The 17,072-nt window shown below is 40.8% G+C and overlaps 1 protein-coding gene across 1 annotated transcript in view; it reads left to right on the forward strand.

The window, feature by feature from the left end:
• The window catches only part of RNF175 (ring finger protein 175), an 85,011-nt gene that overhangs the window by 65,980 nt on the left and 1,959 nt on the right, over positions 1-17,072 (forward strand). Inside the window, exons 5-8 of the mRNA XM_006884497.1 lie at positions 2,488-2,595; positions 5,704-5,824; positions 9,542-9,675; positions 14,394-14,495. Of these exons, the coding sequence (XP_006884559.1) occupies positions 2,488-2,595; positions 5,704-5,824; positions 9,542-9,675; positions 14,394-14,495 (465 nt within the window). The remainder of the gene's footprint in view (positions 1-2,487; positions 2,596-5,703; positions 5,825-9,541; positions 9,676-14,393; positions 14,496-17,072) is intronic.

Consider the following 17,072-nt stretch of genomic DNA (forward strand, 5'->3'; position numbering starts at 1 on the left):
ATAGCACATAATTGCGAAGACTATAGCCTGGATCAGGCGCACCTTAGTCTCTAGTCTGATGTTGTTGCTCTTCAATACTCTTTAATTTTTAAGAAAAGAAATGCTGTAAATGAAAACTCACTTCTCAGGCTAGCCCCCAAGTAAGCAATAGTGCTTCAGAAAGTCCCTCCTAACTGGAGTTTAATGAAATACTGTATCAGTAACATCTAGAATTTATGCATTTGGTACAGTGACTCCAACAAGGAGAAAGCTAAGAGAAGGAGAAGGTAAGAGAATTGGGTACTGGCTCCTCTGGGGGGCAGGGTTAGAGGTGGGGTAAAGTTTCTGGAGCAGTAATCTAGATGAGATTTGTTCTGAAAGGTTAGAGGGATCTTGTAGAGGGTGTGGAGGGAAGGGGCTGAGGGTCAACATTGTACATTCTGTGATCACCACTCAACCATCCCTTTCGTTTCTTCCCTAAGCACCAATGATTGGTTCCTAGGTTTTTGGTTGGGGTTTTTTTCCCCTTCCACCAACTCTTGTTTCCAATAGGCATACCCCTTCAGCCAAGCCTTCCTGGAATAGAACTGAGCACCTTAGCCTCATCTCATGTCCTTGCAGGCAGGAAACATCCATGTGACCCTTTTCCACAGTTTTTTTTTCCTGCTCATAGAGATATAGACAAGATCTCTCCCTCCTAGAACATCTCCATACTCACCCTCCATCTTCAGCTTCTCACTTCTCCATTCAGAGCTTGTGGAAGCTGAGGTCTCAGAAGAGGTCATATTGAGAACTAAAAGCCATCCATGTACCAAAAGGAAGTAATGAAGTTCCATTATAATGTCATCCCCAGGGCAAGAGCAAGGTTCTTTGAGTGTAGAGAAGAGAAAAGAGAATAGAGGTAAAGGAGGAGAGAAGGGAAAAGAGAGGAGAGGGAAGCAGAGGAGAGGGGAGGGGAGAGGAGAAGGGAGAGCTGAGGAGGGGGGAGGGGAGTGGGGAACGGGGATGCGGAGGAGAGGGGAGGGGAGGGGAGGGGAGAGGAGAGGAGAGGAGAGGAGATGGGGTTTAGAACTACTGATCACTTCTGCACTGGTGATGGGGCCTGAGGGATACTAGCAGGAAGAAAGATAGACTGCTGGGGAGAGTGATCTCCTTAACTTTCCATCCATCTTTTCTGGCCCCCAAAGTTGTTGTTATTGTTAGGTGCCATGGAGTCGACCATAACTCACAGCAGCTGTATGGACATTGGGTCTGAATCCTGCCCTCTCCTGCACCGTCTTCACCATCCATGATATGCTCGAGCCCCGTGTTAAAGTCAACCCATCGTATTTAGGGTCTTCCTCTCTTTCTCTGGCCCTCTACCTAGTCCTGCCCCAAACCACTCTATTCACCCCAGAATCAAATGGGAGCAGAGGGGGCAAGGTAGGCAGGGCTCCAGGCAAAGTATCCTGAAAGCCTTTTTTATTTGATGGTTGCTTGTCTTCCAGTATATGCATATTGTTGTTTCTGTGTAACGTCGAGTCAGAACCGACCCATAGCTGACCCCCCAGCGGGTTTTTAGAGGCAGTTAATCTAAAGGGAGGAGATTGTCTATCCTTCTCTTGTGGAGCAGCTGACCGATTTGAACTATGTGTCTTTGGAATTCTTGCCAGTAGGCCACCAGTGCACAATAAATATATGCATGTTGTTGTTGTTATGGGACATCAAGTCGCTTGCGACTCATAGAGACTCTATGTATAAGAGCCCTAAACCCTGCTCTATTCTGTGCCAATCTTACTGTTTCTGACACACCTATTCCCACCACCCCAATCACTGAATCAAATCCATCTCATTGAGGGTCTTCCTCTCCTGTGCTGTCCCTCCATTCTCCCAAACATGATGTCCCTCTCCAAGGACTGGTCCCTCCTTGCAACATCAAACAAAGCTTCAGAATCCTTGCCTCCATGGAGCAGACTAGCTTCACTCTCTCCAGGACAAACCTGTTTGTTCTCCTAGCAGTCCATGGTATGTCCAACACTCTTCTCCAGCACCACAGCTCAAAGGCATAATTCTCTTTCTATTATCCCTAGTCATTGTCCAGCTCTCTGATGCATATCATGCAATTGCAAAGATTATGGCCTGCATCAGGCGCACCTTAGTCTCCAGCCTGATGTCAATAACCACATAAAAATAGTACTCAAATCCACCAGCTTCTCTGCAAGAGTAAGACAGGCAATCTTCTCCTGCATGAATTACCACCTCTGAAAACCTCCTGAAAGGTTAGCTGAATCAGATCCGACTCCACAGTACACGACAACAAACATGGCGGTCCTATTACGGTTGTGCATATAAATGTTAGATTAAAATGATAAGTGGAGTCTCTCCTTGCCCAAAGGGATCCATCTCAGAATCTTCCAGATATGTTTATACTCTGTATATAAGAAATTTTAGAAACAATCTGATTTAAAGCAAAGTTTGAAAAGGATAAAATACTGTATCCTGTGTTCTTCCCAATTTTTCACTCCACAGATTGGTTTACAAATGGTTTCTTCTAATCTACAAACTCAGCTATGCATTTGGTGTTGTTGGTTACTTGGCTATTATGTTTACAATATGTGGATTCAATTTCTTATTCAAGTAAGTACCTCCAATTAAGTCATTAAGATCTCCAAAATCTCTTAGAACATTCACCTGCTCAAGTTCTTTGTATCTGGAAACATTATTTGGCCCTGTATTTTCCCACATATGCATTCTTTAAAAAGTCTACCAGAAATTAAACTATTCCAATTAGAAACTTTATAAAGGATATGTACTTGAATTGATAACTTAAGCAACACATTGAAAGCAAGTCAATGTTTGTGGTCCACTAATCTTACTGATCTACAAATTTATTTAAAAAAATTCTAGGATGGTCAGATTTCCTTCTATATATCTCTTTCCTAAAAATATCTATAACTGGTACTATAGACACCCAATCTTATGATAAAAAAATAAAAACACTTACACTTAATTTCTTAGACTTCATAGGAAATAAAGCATTTTATGTTAATTATATATTGAAATTATAGTGCTTTAGATATATTGTTGAAATTAATTTTACTGTCTCATTTTACTTTCATAATGTGGCCACTAGAACATTTTCAGTTACATTCCTGGCTCACATTATGTTTATATTGGAGCACAGTCCTCTGGGATTTCACTTCTGAGAGCCACACGGCTTCTCCTGTAGCACAGATGACAAGTCTAGGGAGAAAGAAAGGAAATAAGGGTCATTCATTTTTATAATTTTTTATTTTGTGTTTTATAACAAAAGTTTACAGAAATATTAAACTTTCATTCACTCATTGTTGCACATTTTACCTCTCCCCATCCCCCAGTTCATGGTTTTTGTTAATATTAGTTAATGTTAGTTAATATTAGTTAATATTAGCTAATATTAGTTCATTGTTGCACAATTACATCCCTCCCTACTGCCCCCTCAGTCCTCTTTGCAATGTACCTCTTCTTCTAGGCTGTTGTCATATGTATAATGCCTAATCATATATTCCTTCTAAACAGTTCTTTCCTTCATCTGTTCCAATAGAGTATTCATTATTTATCCCCTTTTTTCTTAGTTTCTCCTTAACTCCCATATTAGTCCTATTTTATAACAAGTGGTGCTATGCAGTATTTGTCTTTTTTTTTTTTTTTAGTATTTGTCTTTTGGTGACTGAGATATTTCACTGACTATACTATCCTCCAGGGTCACTCATGTTGTGTAATATTTTGAGTTCCTTGTTTTTGTTTTTTTTTTTCAGTTCAGTGCTGTGTGATATTCCATTGTGTGGATATACCATAGTTTTTCTATCTGTTCATTTGTTGATGGGCACGTGGATTGCTTCCATCTCTTTATTACTGTGAATTCTTGTTATGTGCCTTTGAGTTGCCTGCGACTCATAGCAACCCTATGATACAATAGTCCTATACCCTGCTCTATCCTGTGTCAATCTTATTGTCTCGGAAACGCCTACCCGTCACTGAGTCAATCCATCTTATCAAAGGTCTTCCTCTCTTGTACTGTCCCTCCACCCTTTCAAGCATGATGTCCTTCTCCAAGGAGCATGTCCAAAGTATGTCAGATGAAGCTTCAGAATCCTTGCCTCCAAGGAGTAGCCTGGTCTCCCCCTCTCTAGGATCAACTCGTTGGTTCTCCTAGCCATCCATGGTATATTCATTACTCTTATCCAGCACCACAGCTCAAAAGTGTCAATTATCCTATCATCTCTGGTCATTGTCCAGCTTTCTGATGTATAGCAAACAATTGCAAAGAATATGGCTTGTCAGTACTTTGGGGAGGTCTCTAACAGCAGACTTTCCCAATGCAATTCATCTTTTAATTTCCTGTCTGCTGGTACCAAGAGTGTTGATTGTGGAACCAAACAAACTAAAGCAGTTAATAATCTTAATCTCTTCCCCATCTATCATGATGCTGCAAATTCTCAGTGGTAAGAATTTGTTTTCTTGATGTTGAGCGTCATTCTTTATTGAAGGCTAAATCCTTAACCTTTTACAGCAAGTGCTTTAGGTCCTCCTCAGTTTCAGCAAACTATCATTGAGAAAAACGGGAGTTCCAGAACAACTTAATTGTGCTCTTACAAAACCTACACCCAGGTCAAGTGCTATTGTTCAAACAGAGCAAGGAAACACTACATGGTTTAAAATCGAGAAAAGTTTGCATCAGGGTTGTATTCTCTTTCTGTACCTATTCAATCTGTATGCTGAGCGAAGAGAGGGAGACATTTAACCAGATGGATTGACATAGTGACTGCAGCAGTGAGTTCAAGTGTGTCAGAGATGGTAAAGATGGCACAGGATAGGATAGAGTTCAGATCTATTATTCATCGGGTCACTATGAATCACACCTAAAAACAGAAACAACCAGACCTGCCAGACCAATTAAATAAGTCCCTATCTATGCATGGAACACATGCATCATATATTTTTCAATATCCCCAGGTAATTCTAAAAAGGTGGTATAGCCCTGGTGTGTCCACTTGCTGTACAGAGGTAACTTGTGAAGCCAAACACTGTGACACTGATGTGTCAAATGTGAGAATGGTTACCCATGGTGGACAGGGTTTGGTGAAGCTCCCCGATTAAAACAAGCTTGGAAGCAGGTGTGGTATCCACTTCCATAAATAGCTTTCGGAAACCCTCTGAACCTGGAGAAAGGATGAAAGTCACACAACATTTGTTGAGGACTTTCATTCATAGGGTCACTATGAGTCGCCTATGACTTGACAGCACTTAACAACAACAATTCTAAAGTAGATTTAGAACCACTGCTCTATTAAAATGGTTATCAACTCTAGCTGCCTACTAGAATACCTAGACTTCACAGAACTTCCAAACAATATTAATGCAGGTTGCATCGCCACTGGTTCTGGTATAATTGGCCAGGGCTGGGGCCTGGAGCTGGTGACATCCACATGCTCCTGGGTCTTCATCTAAGCAGCCGAGTTTGAGAATCAATTATTAGAGTCTGCTTGTCTAAGACTTGCAGTCTTACATGTGCTTGATGATCATCTCAAGTGTCCACTTAGCCAAGAGTAGTAATATATGAGGAGTATTTTTAACTCTTTAACAATAATAGCCTAAACAAATAAACATCAACAAGATTCTGTTAGACACTGTGGTAGCAATTCTTTTTGGAGCTCTAGCCCTGTCCTGGACCCAAATGCTAAATCTTCATGTTGTTTCCAATAGAATCAAAGCTAGAGACTCCATGGATTTTGGTATTGTTTCCTTGTTCTATGGCCTCTACTATGGAATAATGGGGAGAGACTTCGCTGAGATCTGCTCAGATTACATGGCTTCCACTATAGGGGTAAGTTGCACCTTCATTCTTTGGAACCATTTATGGTGTCTGGAAAAATGGTCTCACCCTATATATCTGCAGTTAATTTCAGAAATAAAAAGATTCATCTTAAGACCTTGGATGAGATGGATGGACACAGGACACAATGACTGTGGCAATGTGTCAGGATTGGTGAGATTGGCTCAAGACAGGGCAAGATTCAGAGCCATTGTTCAGAGGATCTCTATGGGTCGTAGTTGACTTGAAGGAATATAACAACAACATGCTGATTATCTTTTTCTTGGACACCATTTTAATAATGTGGAGTTTTCCCTTCAATATTGCTTTCCTAGCCTGGAACTTGATTCTGCCATGTGGATGGATGGGACTATGCAAATAGGGTATGTTAACCTATCCACAAGGGGATTGGTTATCTCACCATTCCACAAGGAGGTTGGTCAGTCTTACTATATGTAAAGGAATTGACAAGTCTCACCAATAAATTTGGACATTGCAGCAACACAGAGTCCCTCTCTTACCACTAGCAAAGGAGAAGTAGGCATGCAGTGGACACCCTTCAGAACCAGACTTTCTTGTACCACCTAGACTTACAGCAGCAGCAGCAGCCATAATTGAAGCAGAGAACAAGACAACATGAGATGGAACTGTAACCTTAGCCCCATGGACAGAACCAGAACTAAACTAAGAGCCTTTGCCCGAGTTTGTTGGACAGTTTGGTGGAGGGAGGGGCTGTGAGCCAATATTGACAGACCTGAGAACTTTGTTATCACTAGCTTTAAGTCATGAAGCTCAAGGCTGAAGTTCCTGTGAACACATTGCGGAAACTGTCGTGATTGTATTCTGCTATTAAGCTGAATTTTAACCTTTTAACTTCCCCAGTATGATTCTGTGAAACTTTGCATTGGATTTTGGACCTAGTAAAGCAGTAAGATTAGTGTTGACATGTGTAGAAAGAGGTGCAGGAGTGTGGGAGACATGTCTAACTTCATGGAAATTGGTTTTGTATTGTTGATGCTGTTGACAAGAACAGTTCCCCTTGGTGAAGTTGGTAAAAGTCAGATACAGCCATCCCCACATGGCCCTGATTCATTTTACAAATAGTTAAGTGGTTCTCTCATCCCAGTTGTGCCATGGGTTATCCTTGTGCCCAAAATTTTATTTGCCAGTTAATTAGCTGTTGTTGTTATGTGTCATTACATCAGAACAAACTCATAGCTCACTCTCCAAAGGGTATTCAGAAGCTGTAGATAGCACTGGAGGAGGTGCTCAGCTTTCTCCTTTGGAGAGTTGGTGGATTTGAACCACAAACCTTAGACTTGGCAGTGCAACTCCTTACCACTTGGTCATGAGCGCTCTCTCTTAAAATAGTCTCTTAATAACAGACTATATTAACTGCTTATATAGAGTGGTTGTATAATAAAATGCCTTGTTTCATAAATGTACCAATTATTTTAAAATTATCATATGTATCTTACTCTAGGTGCTAACTTTAAAAAATTAGTAAATGATGAACAGTATCAAAAACCACTTCTATACCTCTGCCTAATGTATTTTAAATTATAGTTGTTATTGTGTTGTTGATTGCCTTCAAGTCAAGCACGACTGATAGCAACCCTATGAACAAAAGGCCTGAAGCCCCTTTACAACAATCGACATTTATCAAAGTTCATAGAGTTCCAGAGGCATGTTATTTAGGAAGTGGATGCCACATTTAGTGCTACAAAAAACATTTAAGACTCAGTCAGTGCCTATCGTAAAGATCATATATCTTTATCAGTACACAGTGTTTGAAGAGCTAGAAGACATACAAAGCATGCTAAATGTTATCTGTATATTATTCCTTGCAATTTTTAAAATCCCCACAAATGTGGTTTTGATTTTGTTTCTTAACTTTCTTAAAATTAAAAATTGAAATTAACAAACAGTCTGATTAGACGAGTTTCAGATAAGAAAGACAGACCAATTTTGAACCATCCAGTGTTTCTTTGCTCCATTCTGATGACTGCCTCTTGGTCCAAGTATAGGTTTCACATTGGAACGATCAAGTGGTCTGGGGTTCTCATTCTTCTCAGAGTCAGCCACAGTTTGTTATGATCCACACAGTCAAACGCCTTTGCGTAGTCAATGAAACACAGATAGACATTCCTCTGGTATTCCCTGCTTTCAGCAGCAATAGACAAACACTACCTCAAGGTTAACATGAACAAGGATGCGTTGATACTAGGTGCCCTTGATATGATGTGATGATAGTGACACTTGGCATGTTTTCTTGACCCCCAAAAACTCGTAGCTCCAGTCAAACCATGAGAAAACCTCAGACAAATCTCAGTTGAGGGACATTCTGCAAAGTGCTCCTAAAAACTGATAAAATATAGAAAATCACATTTAAGAAATTGTCACTGTCAAAAAGAACACAAGAAAACATGAAAATTAAAGTAATATGGTATCCTGAATGGGAACAGAATGAGAACATCAGGTAGACTTTAGAAAATCTGAGTAAAGCACAAATTTGACTTCATTATGTGTCAGTACTGGTTCACTATTTGTGGAGCGCTGTAGTGCATCATGGCTAAAATCCTTATCTGCTAACCAAAATGTCAGTGGTTTGAATCTAGTGGTTCTGAGAGAAGAAAAATTTTCTGGTCGGCTTTCACAATCACCCAGTCTAAGAAATCCTCTAGGAAGTTCTTGGCCAATAAGATGACTATGTGTTGGAAAGATACTCAACAACACATACCATCGATAAATTGTGACAGATGTAGCACATACATGTAATATTTTTATAATCAGAAGTGAGCACAGTGTATGTGAGAACTATCTCTATTACCTTTACATTTTCTTTCATATAAAACGGTTGCTGTATGCAAATGAGTTGGTTCCCACTCCTAAAGGCCCTCTGGCCCTGTGTTGTTCTCACTGTTCTCTGTAATCGAGCACACTGTCACAGCCACCACATCAATCCATCTCACTGAGGGTCTACTTTCTTGCTGATTCTTTACTTAACCAAGCGTGATGTCTTTCACCATGGACTTTAAGCCAACAAATAGGTTAGTCCTGGAGAGGTTGAGACCAGGCTGCTCCTTAGAGGTAAGGATTCTGAAGCTACGTCTGACATATTTTGCACGTTATAAGGAGGGACCAGTCCTTGGAGAGGGACGTCATTCTTGGGAGGGTAGAGGGACAGCGCAGGAGAGGAAGACCCTTGATGAAGTGGACTGATTCAGTGACTGGGGTAGTGGGGGTAGGTGTGTCGAAGACAGTGAGATTGGCACAGGACAGAGCAGAGTTTAGGGCTGTTGTACATAGGGTCGCTATGAGTCACAGGCAACTAGATGGCACATAACAACAATAACATAAGTAGCTAGCGACTCAACAGCACATAACAGCAACACTTTACTGGGCTTTCTCAAAACCTATAAATCAGAATTTCAAGAGAATAGAGGGAAAATGCAGGTTACAGTTAAACCTAAAATCTATCTTTGTGCTGCTGAAGAGATGATCATTAATGTAGAGGTTGGATGGGTGGCTACAGGTAACCATATGCTTTTAATTCCTCTGGAGTTTAGTAAGTTTGTGTCTGAGCTGGCAGCCTTACCCCTGTGGAAAAGCGTGTTTCAAGTTTCACAGAACAGAAGGGGGCCACCTGGCCCAGGACGTGACTTTCCTGTGTTCAGAGGACAGCGTGTGTGTTTCTTCCCAACCGCACTGTGTTCCTTTCCCTCACAGTTCTACACCGTCAGCGGGATGCCCACCAGAAGCTTGGCCGACAATATCTGTGCCGTCTGTGGGCAGAAGATCATTGTGGAACTAGATGAAGAAGGACTCATCGAAAACACCTACCAGCTCTCCTGTAACCATGTGTATCCTTTTCTCGGGAGGCCTTCATGTCAGGCCACTTTGAGAGGCAACTTCTCAGGGATCTGTGTTATATGTGGGACATGACAGGTCAGGGAAGACCATCTCATCACTCTCCTCCCTCTCTCCCTTCTTTCCGATCCCTTCACATCCGCTTGTCTTCAGTCCTGAAACCCTAGACCTTTCACCACCAGCCCATAATCTCTTTGCGACATTCTGATTAGCCCTGCTGAAAAGCAAACTGCATATAAGCTGACCCTGCCCCAGCACTGCCCTTTTAAAAGACGACTAGCACACATGGACAGAAAGACAACACCATCTGAGCACAGGGCTAGCTAGAAAGGTTAGCAGCAGCTGTGAAATGAACTCAATGCTTAGCTCATAGATGACCCTCTAGTGGGCTTTCCGAGGCTGTAAATTTCATGGGAGAAGATTACTCATCTTTCTCTCATGGAGCCACTGGTGGATTCGAACCACCAGAGAGGTAGGGCCTTTGTGTTAGCAACACAACTTCCTACAGACAAGGCTACTAGAGGAGACATTCAACTATGACCACAGAGAAAGGGGTTTGGTTGGAGGTGAAGTTCAATATATTGGAAGGAACTCAGGCCTATCCAGGTGGAGTCTTGCATTTAACTCTCACTGGATCTTTGCATAGAAGCAATCCTTGGTACTTTCTGATGTCATTAATACTAATGGAAACATCAAGAAGAAGAAAAAAATAATGAGGGGTTTTTATCAGCTTTGATCTAGAAAAAGGATCCTGCCACTGACATCAGGACGCTTTACTTCCAAGACAGTATCTTGTATCTGGGAATCATTTGCATCATCTGCCTATGAGTTTCTCCCCAAATAGCTACCTCTTGGCTGTAGTCCTTTAGGTGATTGGTCCCAGTCAAGCTCCTGCCTAGGAATCAGCATTTTCTGGACCAGAGTAATCGCTGAGGATGGTTTGTGCTGAAAAATGCTTGAGCCAAAACTGAACCATGCAGCCTGCACTGGCCAGCATGTCACTACAGATACCAGCCTTGTGTTTGGATTGGCCTGCAGGCAGTATTTTCACTCTTTCATAAGTGAAAAAAGAAAAAGTATTATTTACCTTTATTCTTTATTTTATAGTATTGGATTTATAATAATATCACTGTACACATGGTCATTTCAAATCGCCAGCCTTATGGGGCAGTTAAATCATCCTGTCTTTACCTCTGAAGCTCACTTAGTCAGTAGTGCCCTACACATGCAGTGCTGATGATTCAATTGCATTTAAACTGGACAATTTCCATAGTCAATCCTGCAAGAGAAAAACTGGACCAAATGCATCTGAAATGTAATTGGAGCCTTTCCTCCAACATTTCAGCCTTAGCCTATTAAGGGAAAAACACAAAGATATCTCATGTGGAATACTATGGTGCTTTCTCATTGTGATAGCCGTCCCAAAAAACTATCACTCTTAACAGAAATTCTCCAAGCCTGGCCCTAATTTTAAATATTACTGACTTTTAAGAGTTTGGAACAGAGCCCATTCTGCCATTTGCAAGTGGAAATACTTCACCTTTAAAAGGCCTTACGGATTGGTGTACATGTGTGCATATGTCATTTAAAATGTAGTCACCTTTAAATGTGCTTTGCAGGGAATATTATTAATGGTCAGTTCAAGCATGAGTCATCTAGTGAAGAGGGCTAATATGAGTAATAGTAACAAGGAGGGATCTCTCAGTGTTGCTCCACAGAGAGTCGGCCAGCATGGAGGCTTTCGGCGCTGAGATTCTGAAAATGAAAGAAGGGCAGAAGGAGATGGAAGCATTGGCAGGGAGATGCATATTCAGGGCTGTTTTAAGGCTGTGGATATCTATCTAGAAGATGCTGCCTGTCTTCTTTCTCTTATAATTGAACACTGTGTGGATTTGAGTGATATATTTTTGTCATAATATCCCCCTCGATGTTAATACATGAACTTTTCAGGAATGACTCTTATTTCAAGCACATAAAATGGTAGGACTCTTAATTTATATATCTATATAGTATATGTGATCTTGACTTTGCTATCTACCTCAAGAGTACATTGCTTATAACAAGAGGCCTTCTAAGCCATTACTGTTAACAAGGTGTGTAAAAAGCCAGTCAGACAATTGTGTCATCTTGGCTCACAAAACCACACTGGAATCATGGATCAAGAAAACCATCTCTAAGATAGATCTCATTTTAGATAATCATTGTTCCTGAGTCTATAATATTGGAGAGTCAGTAAGAGATAGAGGTATCTAAGTAGCATAAATTATTTGCTCTTGGTTACTAACCTAAAGTTTGATGGTTGGAATCCACTTAGTGGCATCATTGAGAAGACTTGGAGATCCACCAATAATTAAAGAAAGATAATGGAGCACTTCTACAATATGTTTCTGTATATAATGTGTCCATATAGTCAATGTACATATGCATATAACATGCACAACTGACAGGAAACAAGTGTTACCAGGATGTTGCCTAGTTTGTAAAATCTGTGTATTATTTGAGTTTAAATATGGTAGTCTTCAACACAAGGAGTTGTAAGGAGACAGAGTTTGTTTTTGTCTCCAGGGGCACAGTAAAAAAAATACTGAACAATTATCTATTCCCACAAATAATCCATTTGGAATGATTAAGTTAGATATTCAGTGAAAATGTCTTTGCCACCATTTAGGGTGCTGAAGACACAGAGACAACAGTCTCTGCTCACAAGTTAAATATACTACAGTCTTGAAAGAGTGACACAGAGGGCCATGTTGCAATACGGTAAGAAGACTAAGAGTAAATCTGTGTGTGCAAAAACACGAGTTTCACTCGAAACTTGGAGGAAGAAGAGTCAGGCTTTATGGATCCTTCTTACATGCACTCAGGCAATGCATCCAATTCAAGTTTGGAACGTCAAGTTTGTAGGTTTATATTGCATCAAAAAAGAATTCTACTGACACAGAGTAAAGTTCTCAGCTGATAGAAGTTAGTAGTATAAACCCACCAGCTGTTCCATGCAAAAATAATGAGGTATCCTCAACCATAAACAAAACAGCCTTGTAAAGCCTATGAGACAGTTCCACTCCATCCTGTTGAGGTGGTCACTATGAGGCAAGCAAACTGAACAGCAATGAGTTTAACAGAGACTACTAAATAAACCTGGGTCCGTATCAGTAATAAAATGAGGAGGAAAACTTAGGACGTTAGTAGGTCTATTGGTAAGGCTGTTGTGGTTGTTGCTATTTGCCATTGAGTCAAGTATGACTCACAGTTACTCTGTGAACAACAGATCTGAACCCTGCCCTGTTCTGTGCCATCCTCATAATCTCAGACACATTTGAGCCCATTGCTGTAGTCACCATATCAAATTATCTTGTTGAAGGTCTTCCTCTCCTTTGTTGGCCCTCTATCTTTCCAAGCATGACGGCCTTTTCCAAGGAATAACCTCTTCTAGCAACATGTCCAAAGTATGAGAGATAAAGCTTCATCATCTTTGCCTCCAAGGAGCACTAAAGTGCACCTGATTCAGGCCATGATCTTCTCAATCACCTGATATGCATCAGAGAGCTGGACAATGCATAAGGATGACAGAAGAAAAAATTTGTAACTTTGAGTGATGGTGCTGGAGAAGAGCCCATTGACTTCCAACAGAGCACATACTTCTTGGACAAGGTGCAGCCAGATCGCTCCCTGGAGGCAAAAATAAGAAAGGTACATTACTTTAAATAATTTAAAGTATCCTAAGTGTGGGAGAGCAAACCTGGTTGTATATTAGGCAACAAATAACTAAAAGTATCCTAAGTGTGGGAGAGCAAACCTGGTTGTATATTAGGCAACAAATAACTACTAGAATTAGTATAATAAGGAACTCAATCATAACATTTTAGTCTGGACTGATTCATAGCTGATCCTCAGTTGGGTTTCTAAGGCTGCAAATTGCATGGTAGGAGATTGCCTATCTTTGTCCACTGAGCCACTGGTGATTTAAAGTGTTCAAGAGGGATGGGTTTTGGATAGGCAGCACCACTCCCTGTGGACTAGAACACCAAGTTATGGTAAATGCAAGAAGAATTGGTGGAATAGAGCATAACACATGGAGCTGCTAACCTGAATCCAGCAGTAACTCTCAGTCTCCTCCCATACAGAGTCACAACCTAGGAAATCCAAGACAGAGAGCCACCATCAATCAGAACCAACGCCATGGCAGTGCATTTGGATTTTGGTATTGTAAATGCATGAGAAACACACAAGATAAGGTTTACATTTATATAAGTTTTATTTACCAGCCACAGATTTCTAAGGCATTTATTTCTGAGCAAAGGCACATTTGCAGTCTTCATCTAAATGGGTCAAGACGAGGACATCTGGCCAATACACCAAGGAAATTACTTAAGGTTACAAAGCTCATGTGATTTTTTTTTACTCCAAATGCACTGTCCTAGGAAGTTACAGATTACCCAGTAAACTCAGTAAACATGGGTTTACAGATGGTTACTAATCCTAATTGTGGTGATCAATTTGACATGAGTATTACCACATTTGTAAACCTATTGTTATTTTATTAGATAATCAGCCTTTGACCTATAATAATATCCCTTTAAAAAGAGATAGATAATTAAGACAGTCACTCTCACCCTCAACTAGACCCTAAAGATGGGGCCATTTCCATTATGTCATCCAGAATGGGCATTGCTCCTCAATATTGAGAAGCTTCCCTAACAAGATACTTAAGCTTTCATGAATTCTGTATCCGAGGTTGGTGTATTGTTGGTAAAAAGCAGACTTGCCCTTACTGCAAAGAGAAAGTTGATTTGAAGAGGATGATCAGTAACCCGTATCCTTTTTTAAAAGAAAAGTGCTGTATTTTCTCAAATGTTTTTGGTGTACTTTCTGCATTCTGAAGTTCCCTTATCTTTGTACAGTTTTAGTATAGGAGAGACTATTTTCCAGAACTATCTATTTTAAAATATTTTTGTCCATCTCTTTTCTCTTGGGTATTTGTATTACTGTTTTAGTTAGAAATTTAAATGCCAAGGAAGATCTCTCTTACCTCCTGTATTTTTCACTCTCAGAGTGTAATGACAAGATCACTGTAAAAGAAAGATAAATGATAAAATAAAAGTGATGGATAGATGGGATGGGTTGGTGGGTAGGTAGTTGTTTTTATGTGAGTAACTAGAATTAAAACATAGCAGAAGAGCACTGAGAAGTAAACACCTATCTCTCTCCTTTAATAGGAGACAGTCTTTCTATGCTTTTTGAGTAACAGTTGCTTAAATATCAGACATCCTTGCTCCATGTACTCCCTACTCTTCACCAACCTGAAATGTGCAGGTTAACAATAGCTGTTGTTGTTGTGTACGCCTGAGTCAGAACCCACTGATAGCTGATCCTCCAGCAGGTTTTCAGAGGCAGTAAATCATATGGAAGGAGATTATTAATCTTTCTCCTACAGAGAAGTTAGTGGACTCAAACCACTTGCTAGCTATGACAGTAATATCCTCCTCTCTGAGTATTGCAAATCAAAGTAAATAACAATTATAAAAAATCATGAGAGAAAGGAGCAGTATAAAGGTGTTTTTTGGTCTTAGGACCATGTCACAGCAATAGAGAACATGTTCTGGCAGCCACCAAGTCTCTGCAACCTCAGCACAACTCAAAGCTAATGGCATGTGCTGAGCGTTCCTCCTTCCTCGTCACCCACTGTGCCAGATCTTCCCTCCAATAGGAGATGGGCCCAAAACAGGTTTTGCTTAATGACTTATTTATAAAACTATCCAAAAACGACTGGAACAGCACTTCAACAGAGAACTACCAGAAGTGCAGGCTGGGTTTAGAAGGGGTCAGAGTAGTAGGAATATTGTAGCTAATGTTAGATGGATCTTGGCTGAAAGCAGGGAGTACGAGAGGAATGTCTGTGTTTCATTGATTATGCAAAGGCGTTTGTGGGGATCATAACATATTGTGGCTGACTCTCAGAAGACTGAAAATCCCAGAACACTTGATCATGCTAATGCGAAACCTTACCTGGACCAGGAGGTAGTCATCAGAACAAAGCAAGGAAACACTGCATGGTTCAAATTTGGGAAGGGTATATGCCAGGGATGTATCCTATCGCCATACCTCTTCAATCTTTATGCAAAGCAGATTATCCAGGAGGCTGGGTTCTATGAGGAGGAATGTGGCATCAGGACTGGAGGAAGATTCATCAATAATCTGTGTTATACAGATGACACAACCCTACTGGCTGAAACTGAGGAGGACCCGAAGCGCTTGCTACAGAGGGTCAGACACTGTAGCCTTCAGTATGGATTGAGGCTCAATATGAAGAAAACAAAGATTCTCACCACTGGGCCAATTGGCAGCATCAGTATGGTTGGTGAAGAGATTGAGATTGTTCACAGTTTTAATTTGCTTGGCTCCACTAACACTCTTGGCACCAGCAGCCAGGAAATTAAAAGACGTATTGTGATGGGAAAGTCTGCGGTTAGAGACCTCTCTAAAGTGCTGAAGAGCGACGATGTCAGTCTGGAGACTAAGGTGCTCCTGATACATGCTATGGTCTTTGCAATCACTTGCTATGCATCAGAGATTTGGACAATGACTAGGGATAGAAGAATTGATGCCTTTGAGCTGTGGTGTTGGAAAAGAGTACTGAATACACTATGAACTGCTAAGAAAGTGAATAGGTTTGTCCTGGAGAGGGTGAAGCCTGGCTGCTCCTTGGAGGCAAGGATTATGAAGTTTCGTCTGACATACTTTGGACATGTTGCAAGGCAGGATCAGTCCTTGGCGAGGGATGTCATGCTTGGGAGGGTGAAGGGACAGCACAGGAGAGGAAGACCCTCAATGAGATGGATTGATTCAGTGACTGGGGTAATGGGATTAGGTGTACCAGAGACAATAAGATTGGCAGAGGGATAGAGCAGGGTTTAGGGCTGTTGTACATAGGGTCGCTATGAATCACAGGCAACTCAACGGCACATTACAAGATTTTACTTGAATATTATATTAATGGCATTGTTCAGTAATTTCCACATTCTCTTGGATCACCTTTTTTTTGGGAATGGGAACAAATATGGATCTCTTCCATTCAGTTAAGCAGTAACTCTCTTCCAAATTTCTTGGCATAGGCTAGTGAGTATGTCCAGGGCTGCATCCCTTTGTTGAAATGTATCAGTCAGTATTGTATCAATTCCTGGGTTCTTATTTTCTGCCAATGCCTCTTTAACTTCTTCATTATTATTGGTTATCAGGCTGCTTTGAAGGAAATGGCAAAAAATAAGGCTCCAGGAATGGATGGTATACCAATTGACATATTTCAGTTAACAGATGCTGCCATGGACGTGCTCACCAAGTTGTGCCAAGAAATCTGGAGAACAACCACTTGGCCAACTGACTGGAAGAGATC

Source organism: Elephantulus edwardii, unplaced genomic scaffold, assembly GCF_000299155.1.
Source record: "Elephantulus edwardii isolate Elephantulus edwardi_28Jun2011 unplaced genomic scaffold, EleEdw1.0 scaffold00034, whole genome shotgun sequence".
Taxonomy (NCBI): Eukaryota; Metazoa; Chordata; class Mammalia; order Macroscelidea; family Macroscelididae; genus Elephantulus; species Elephantulus edwardii.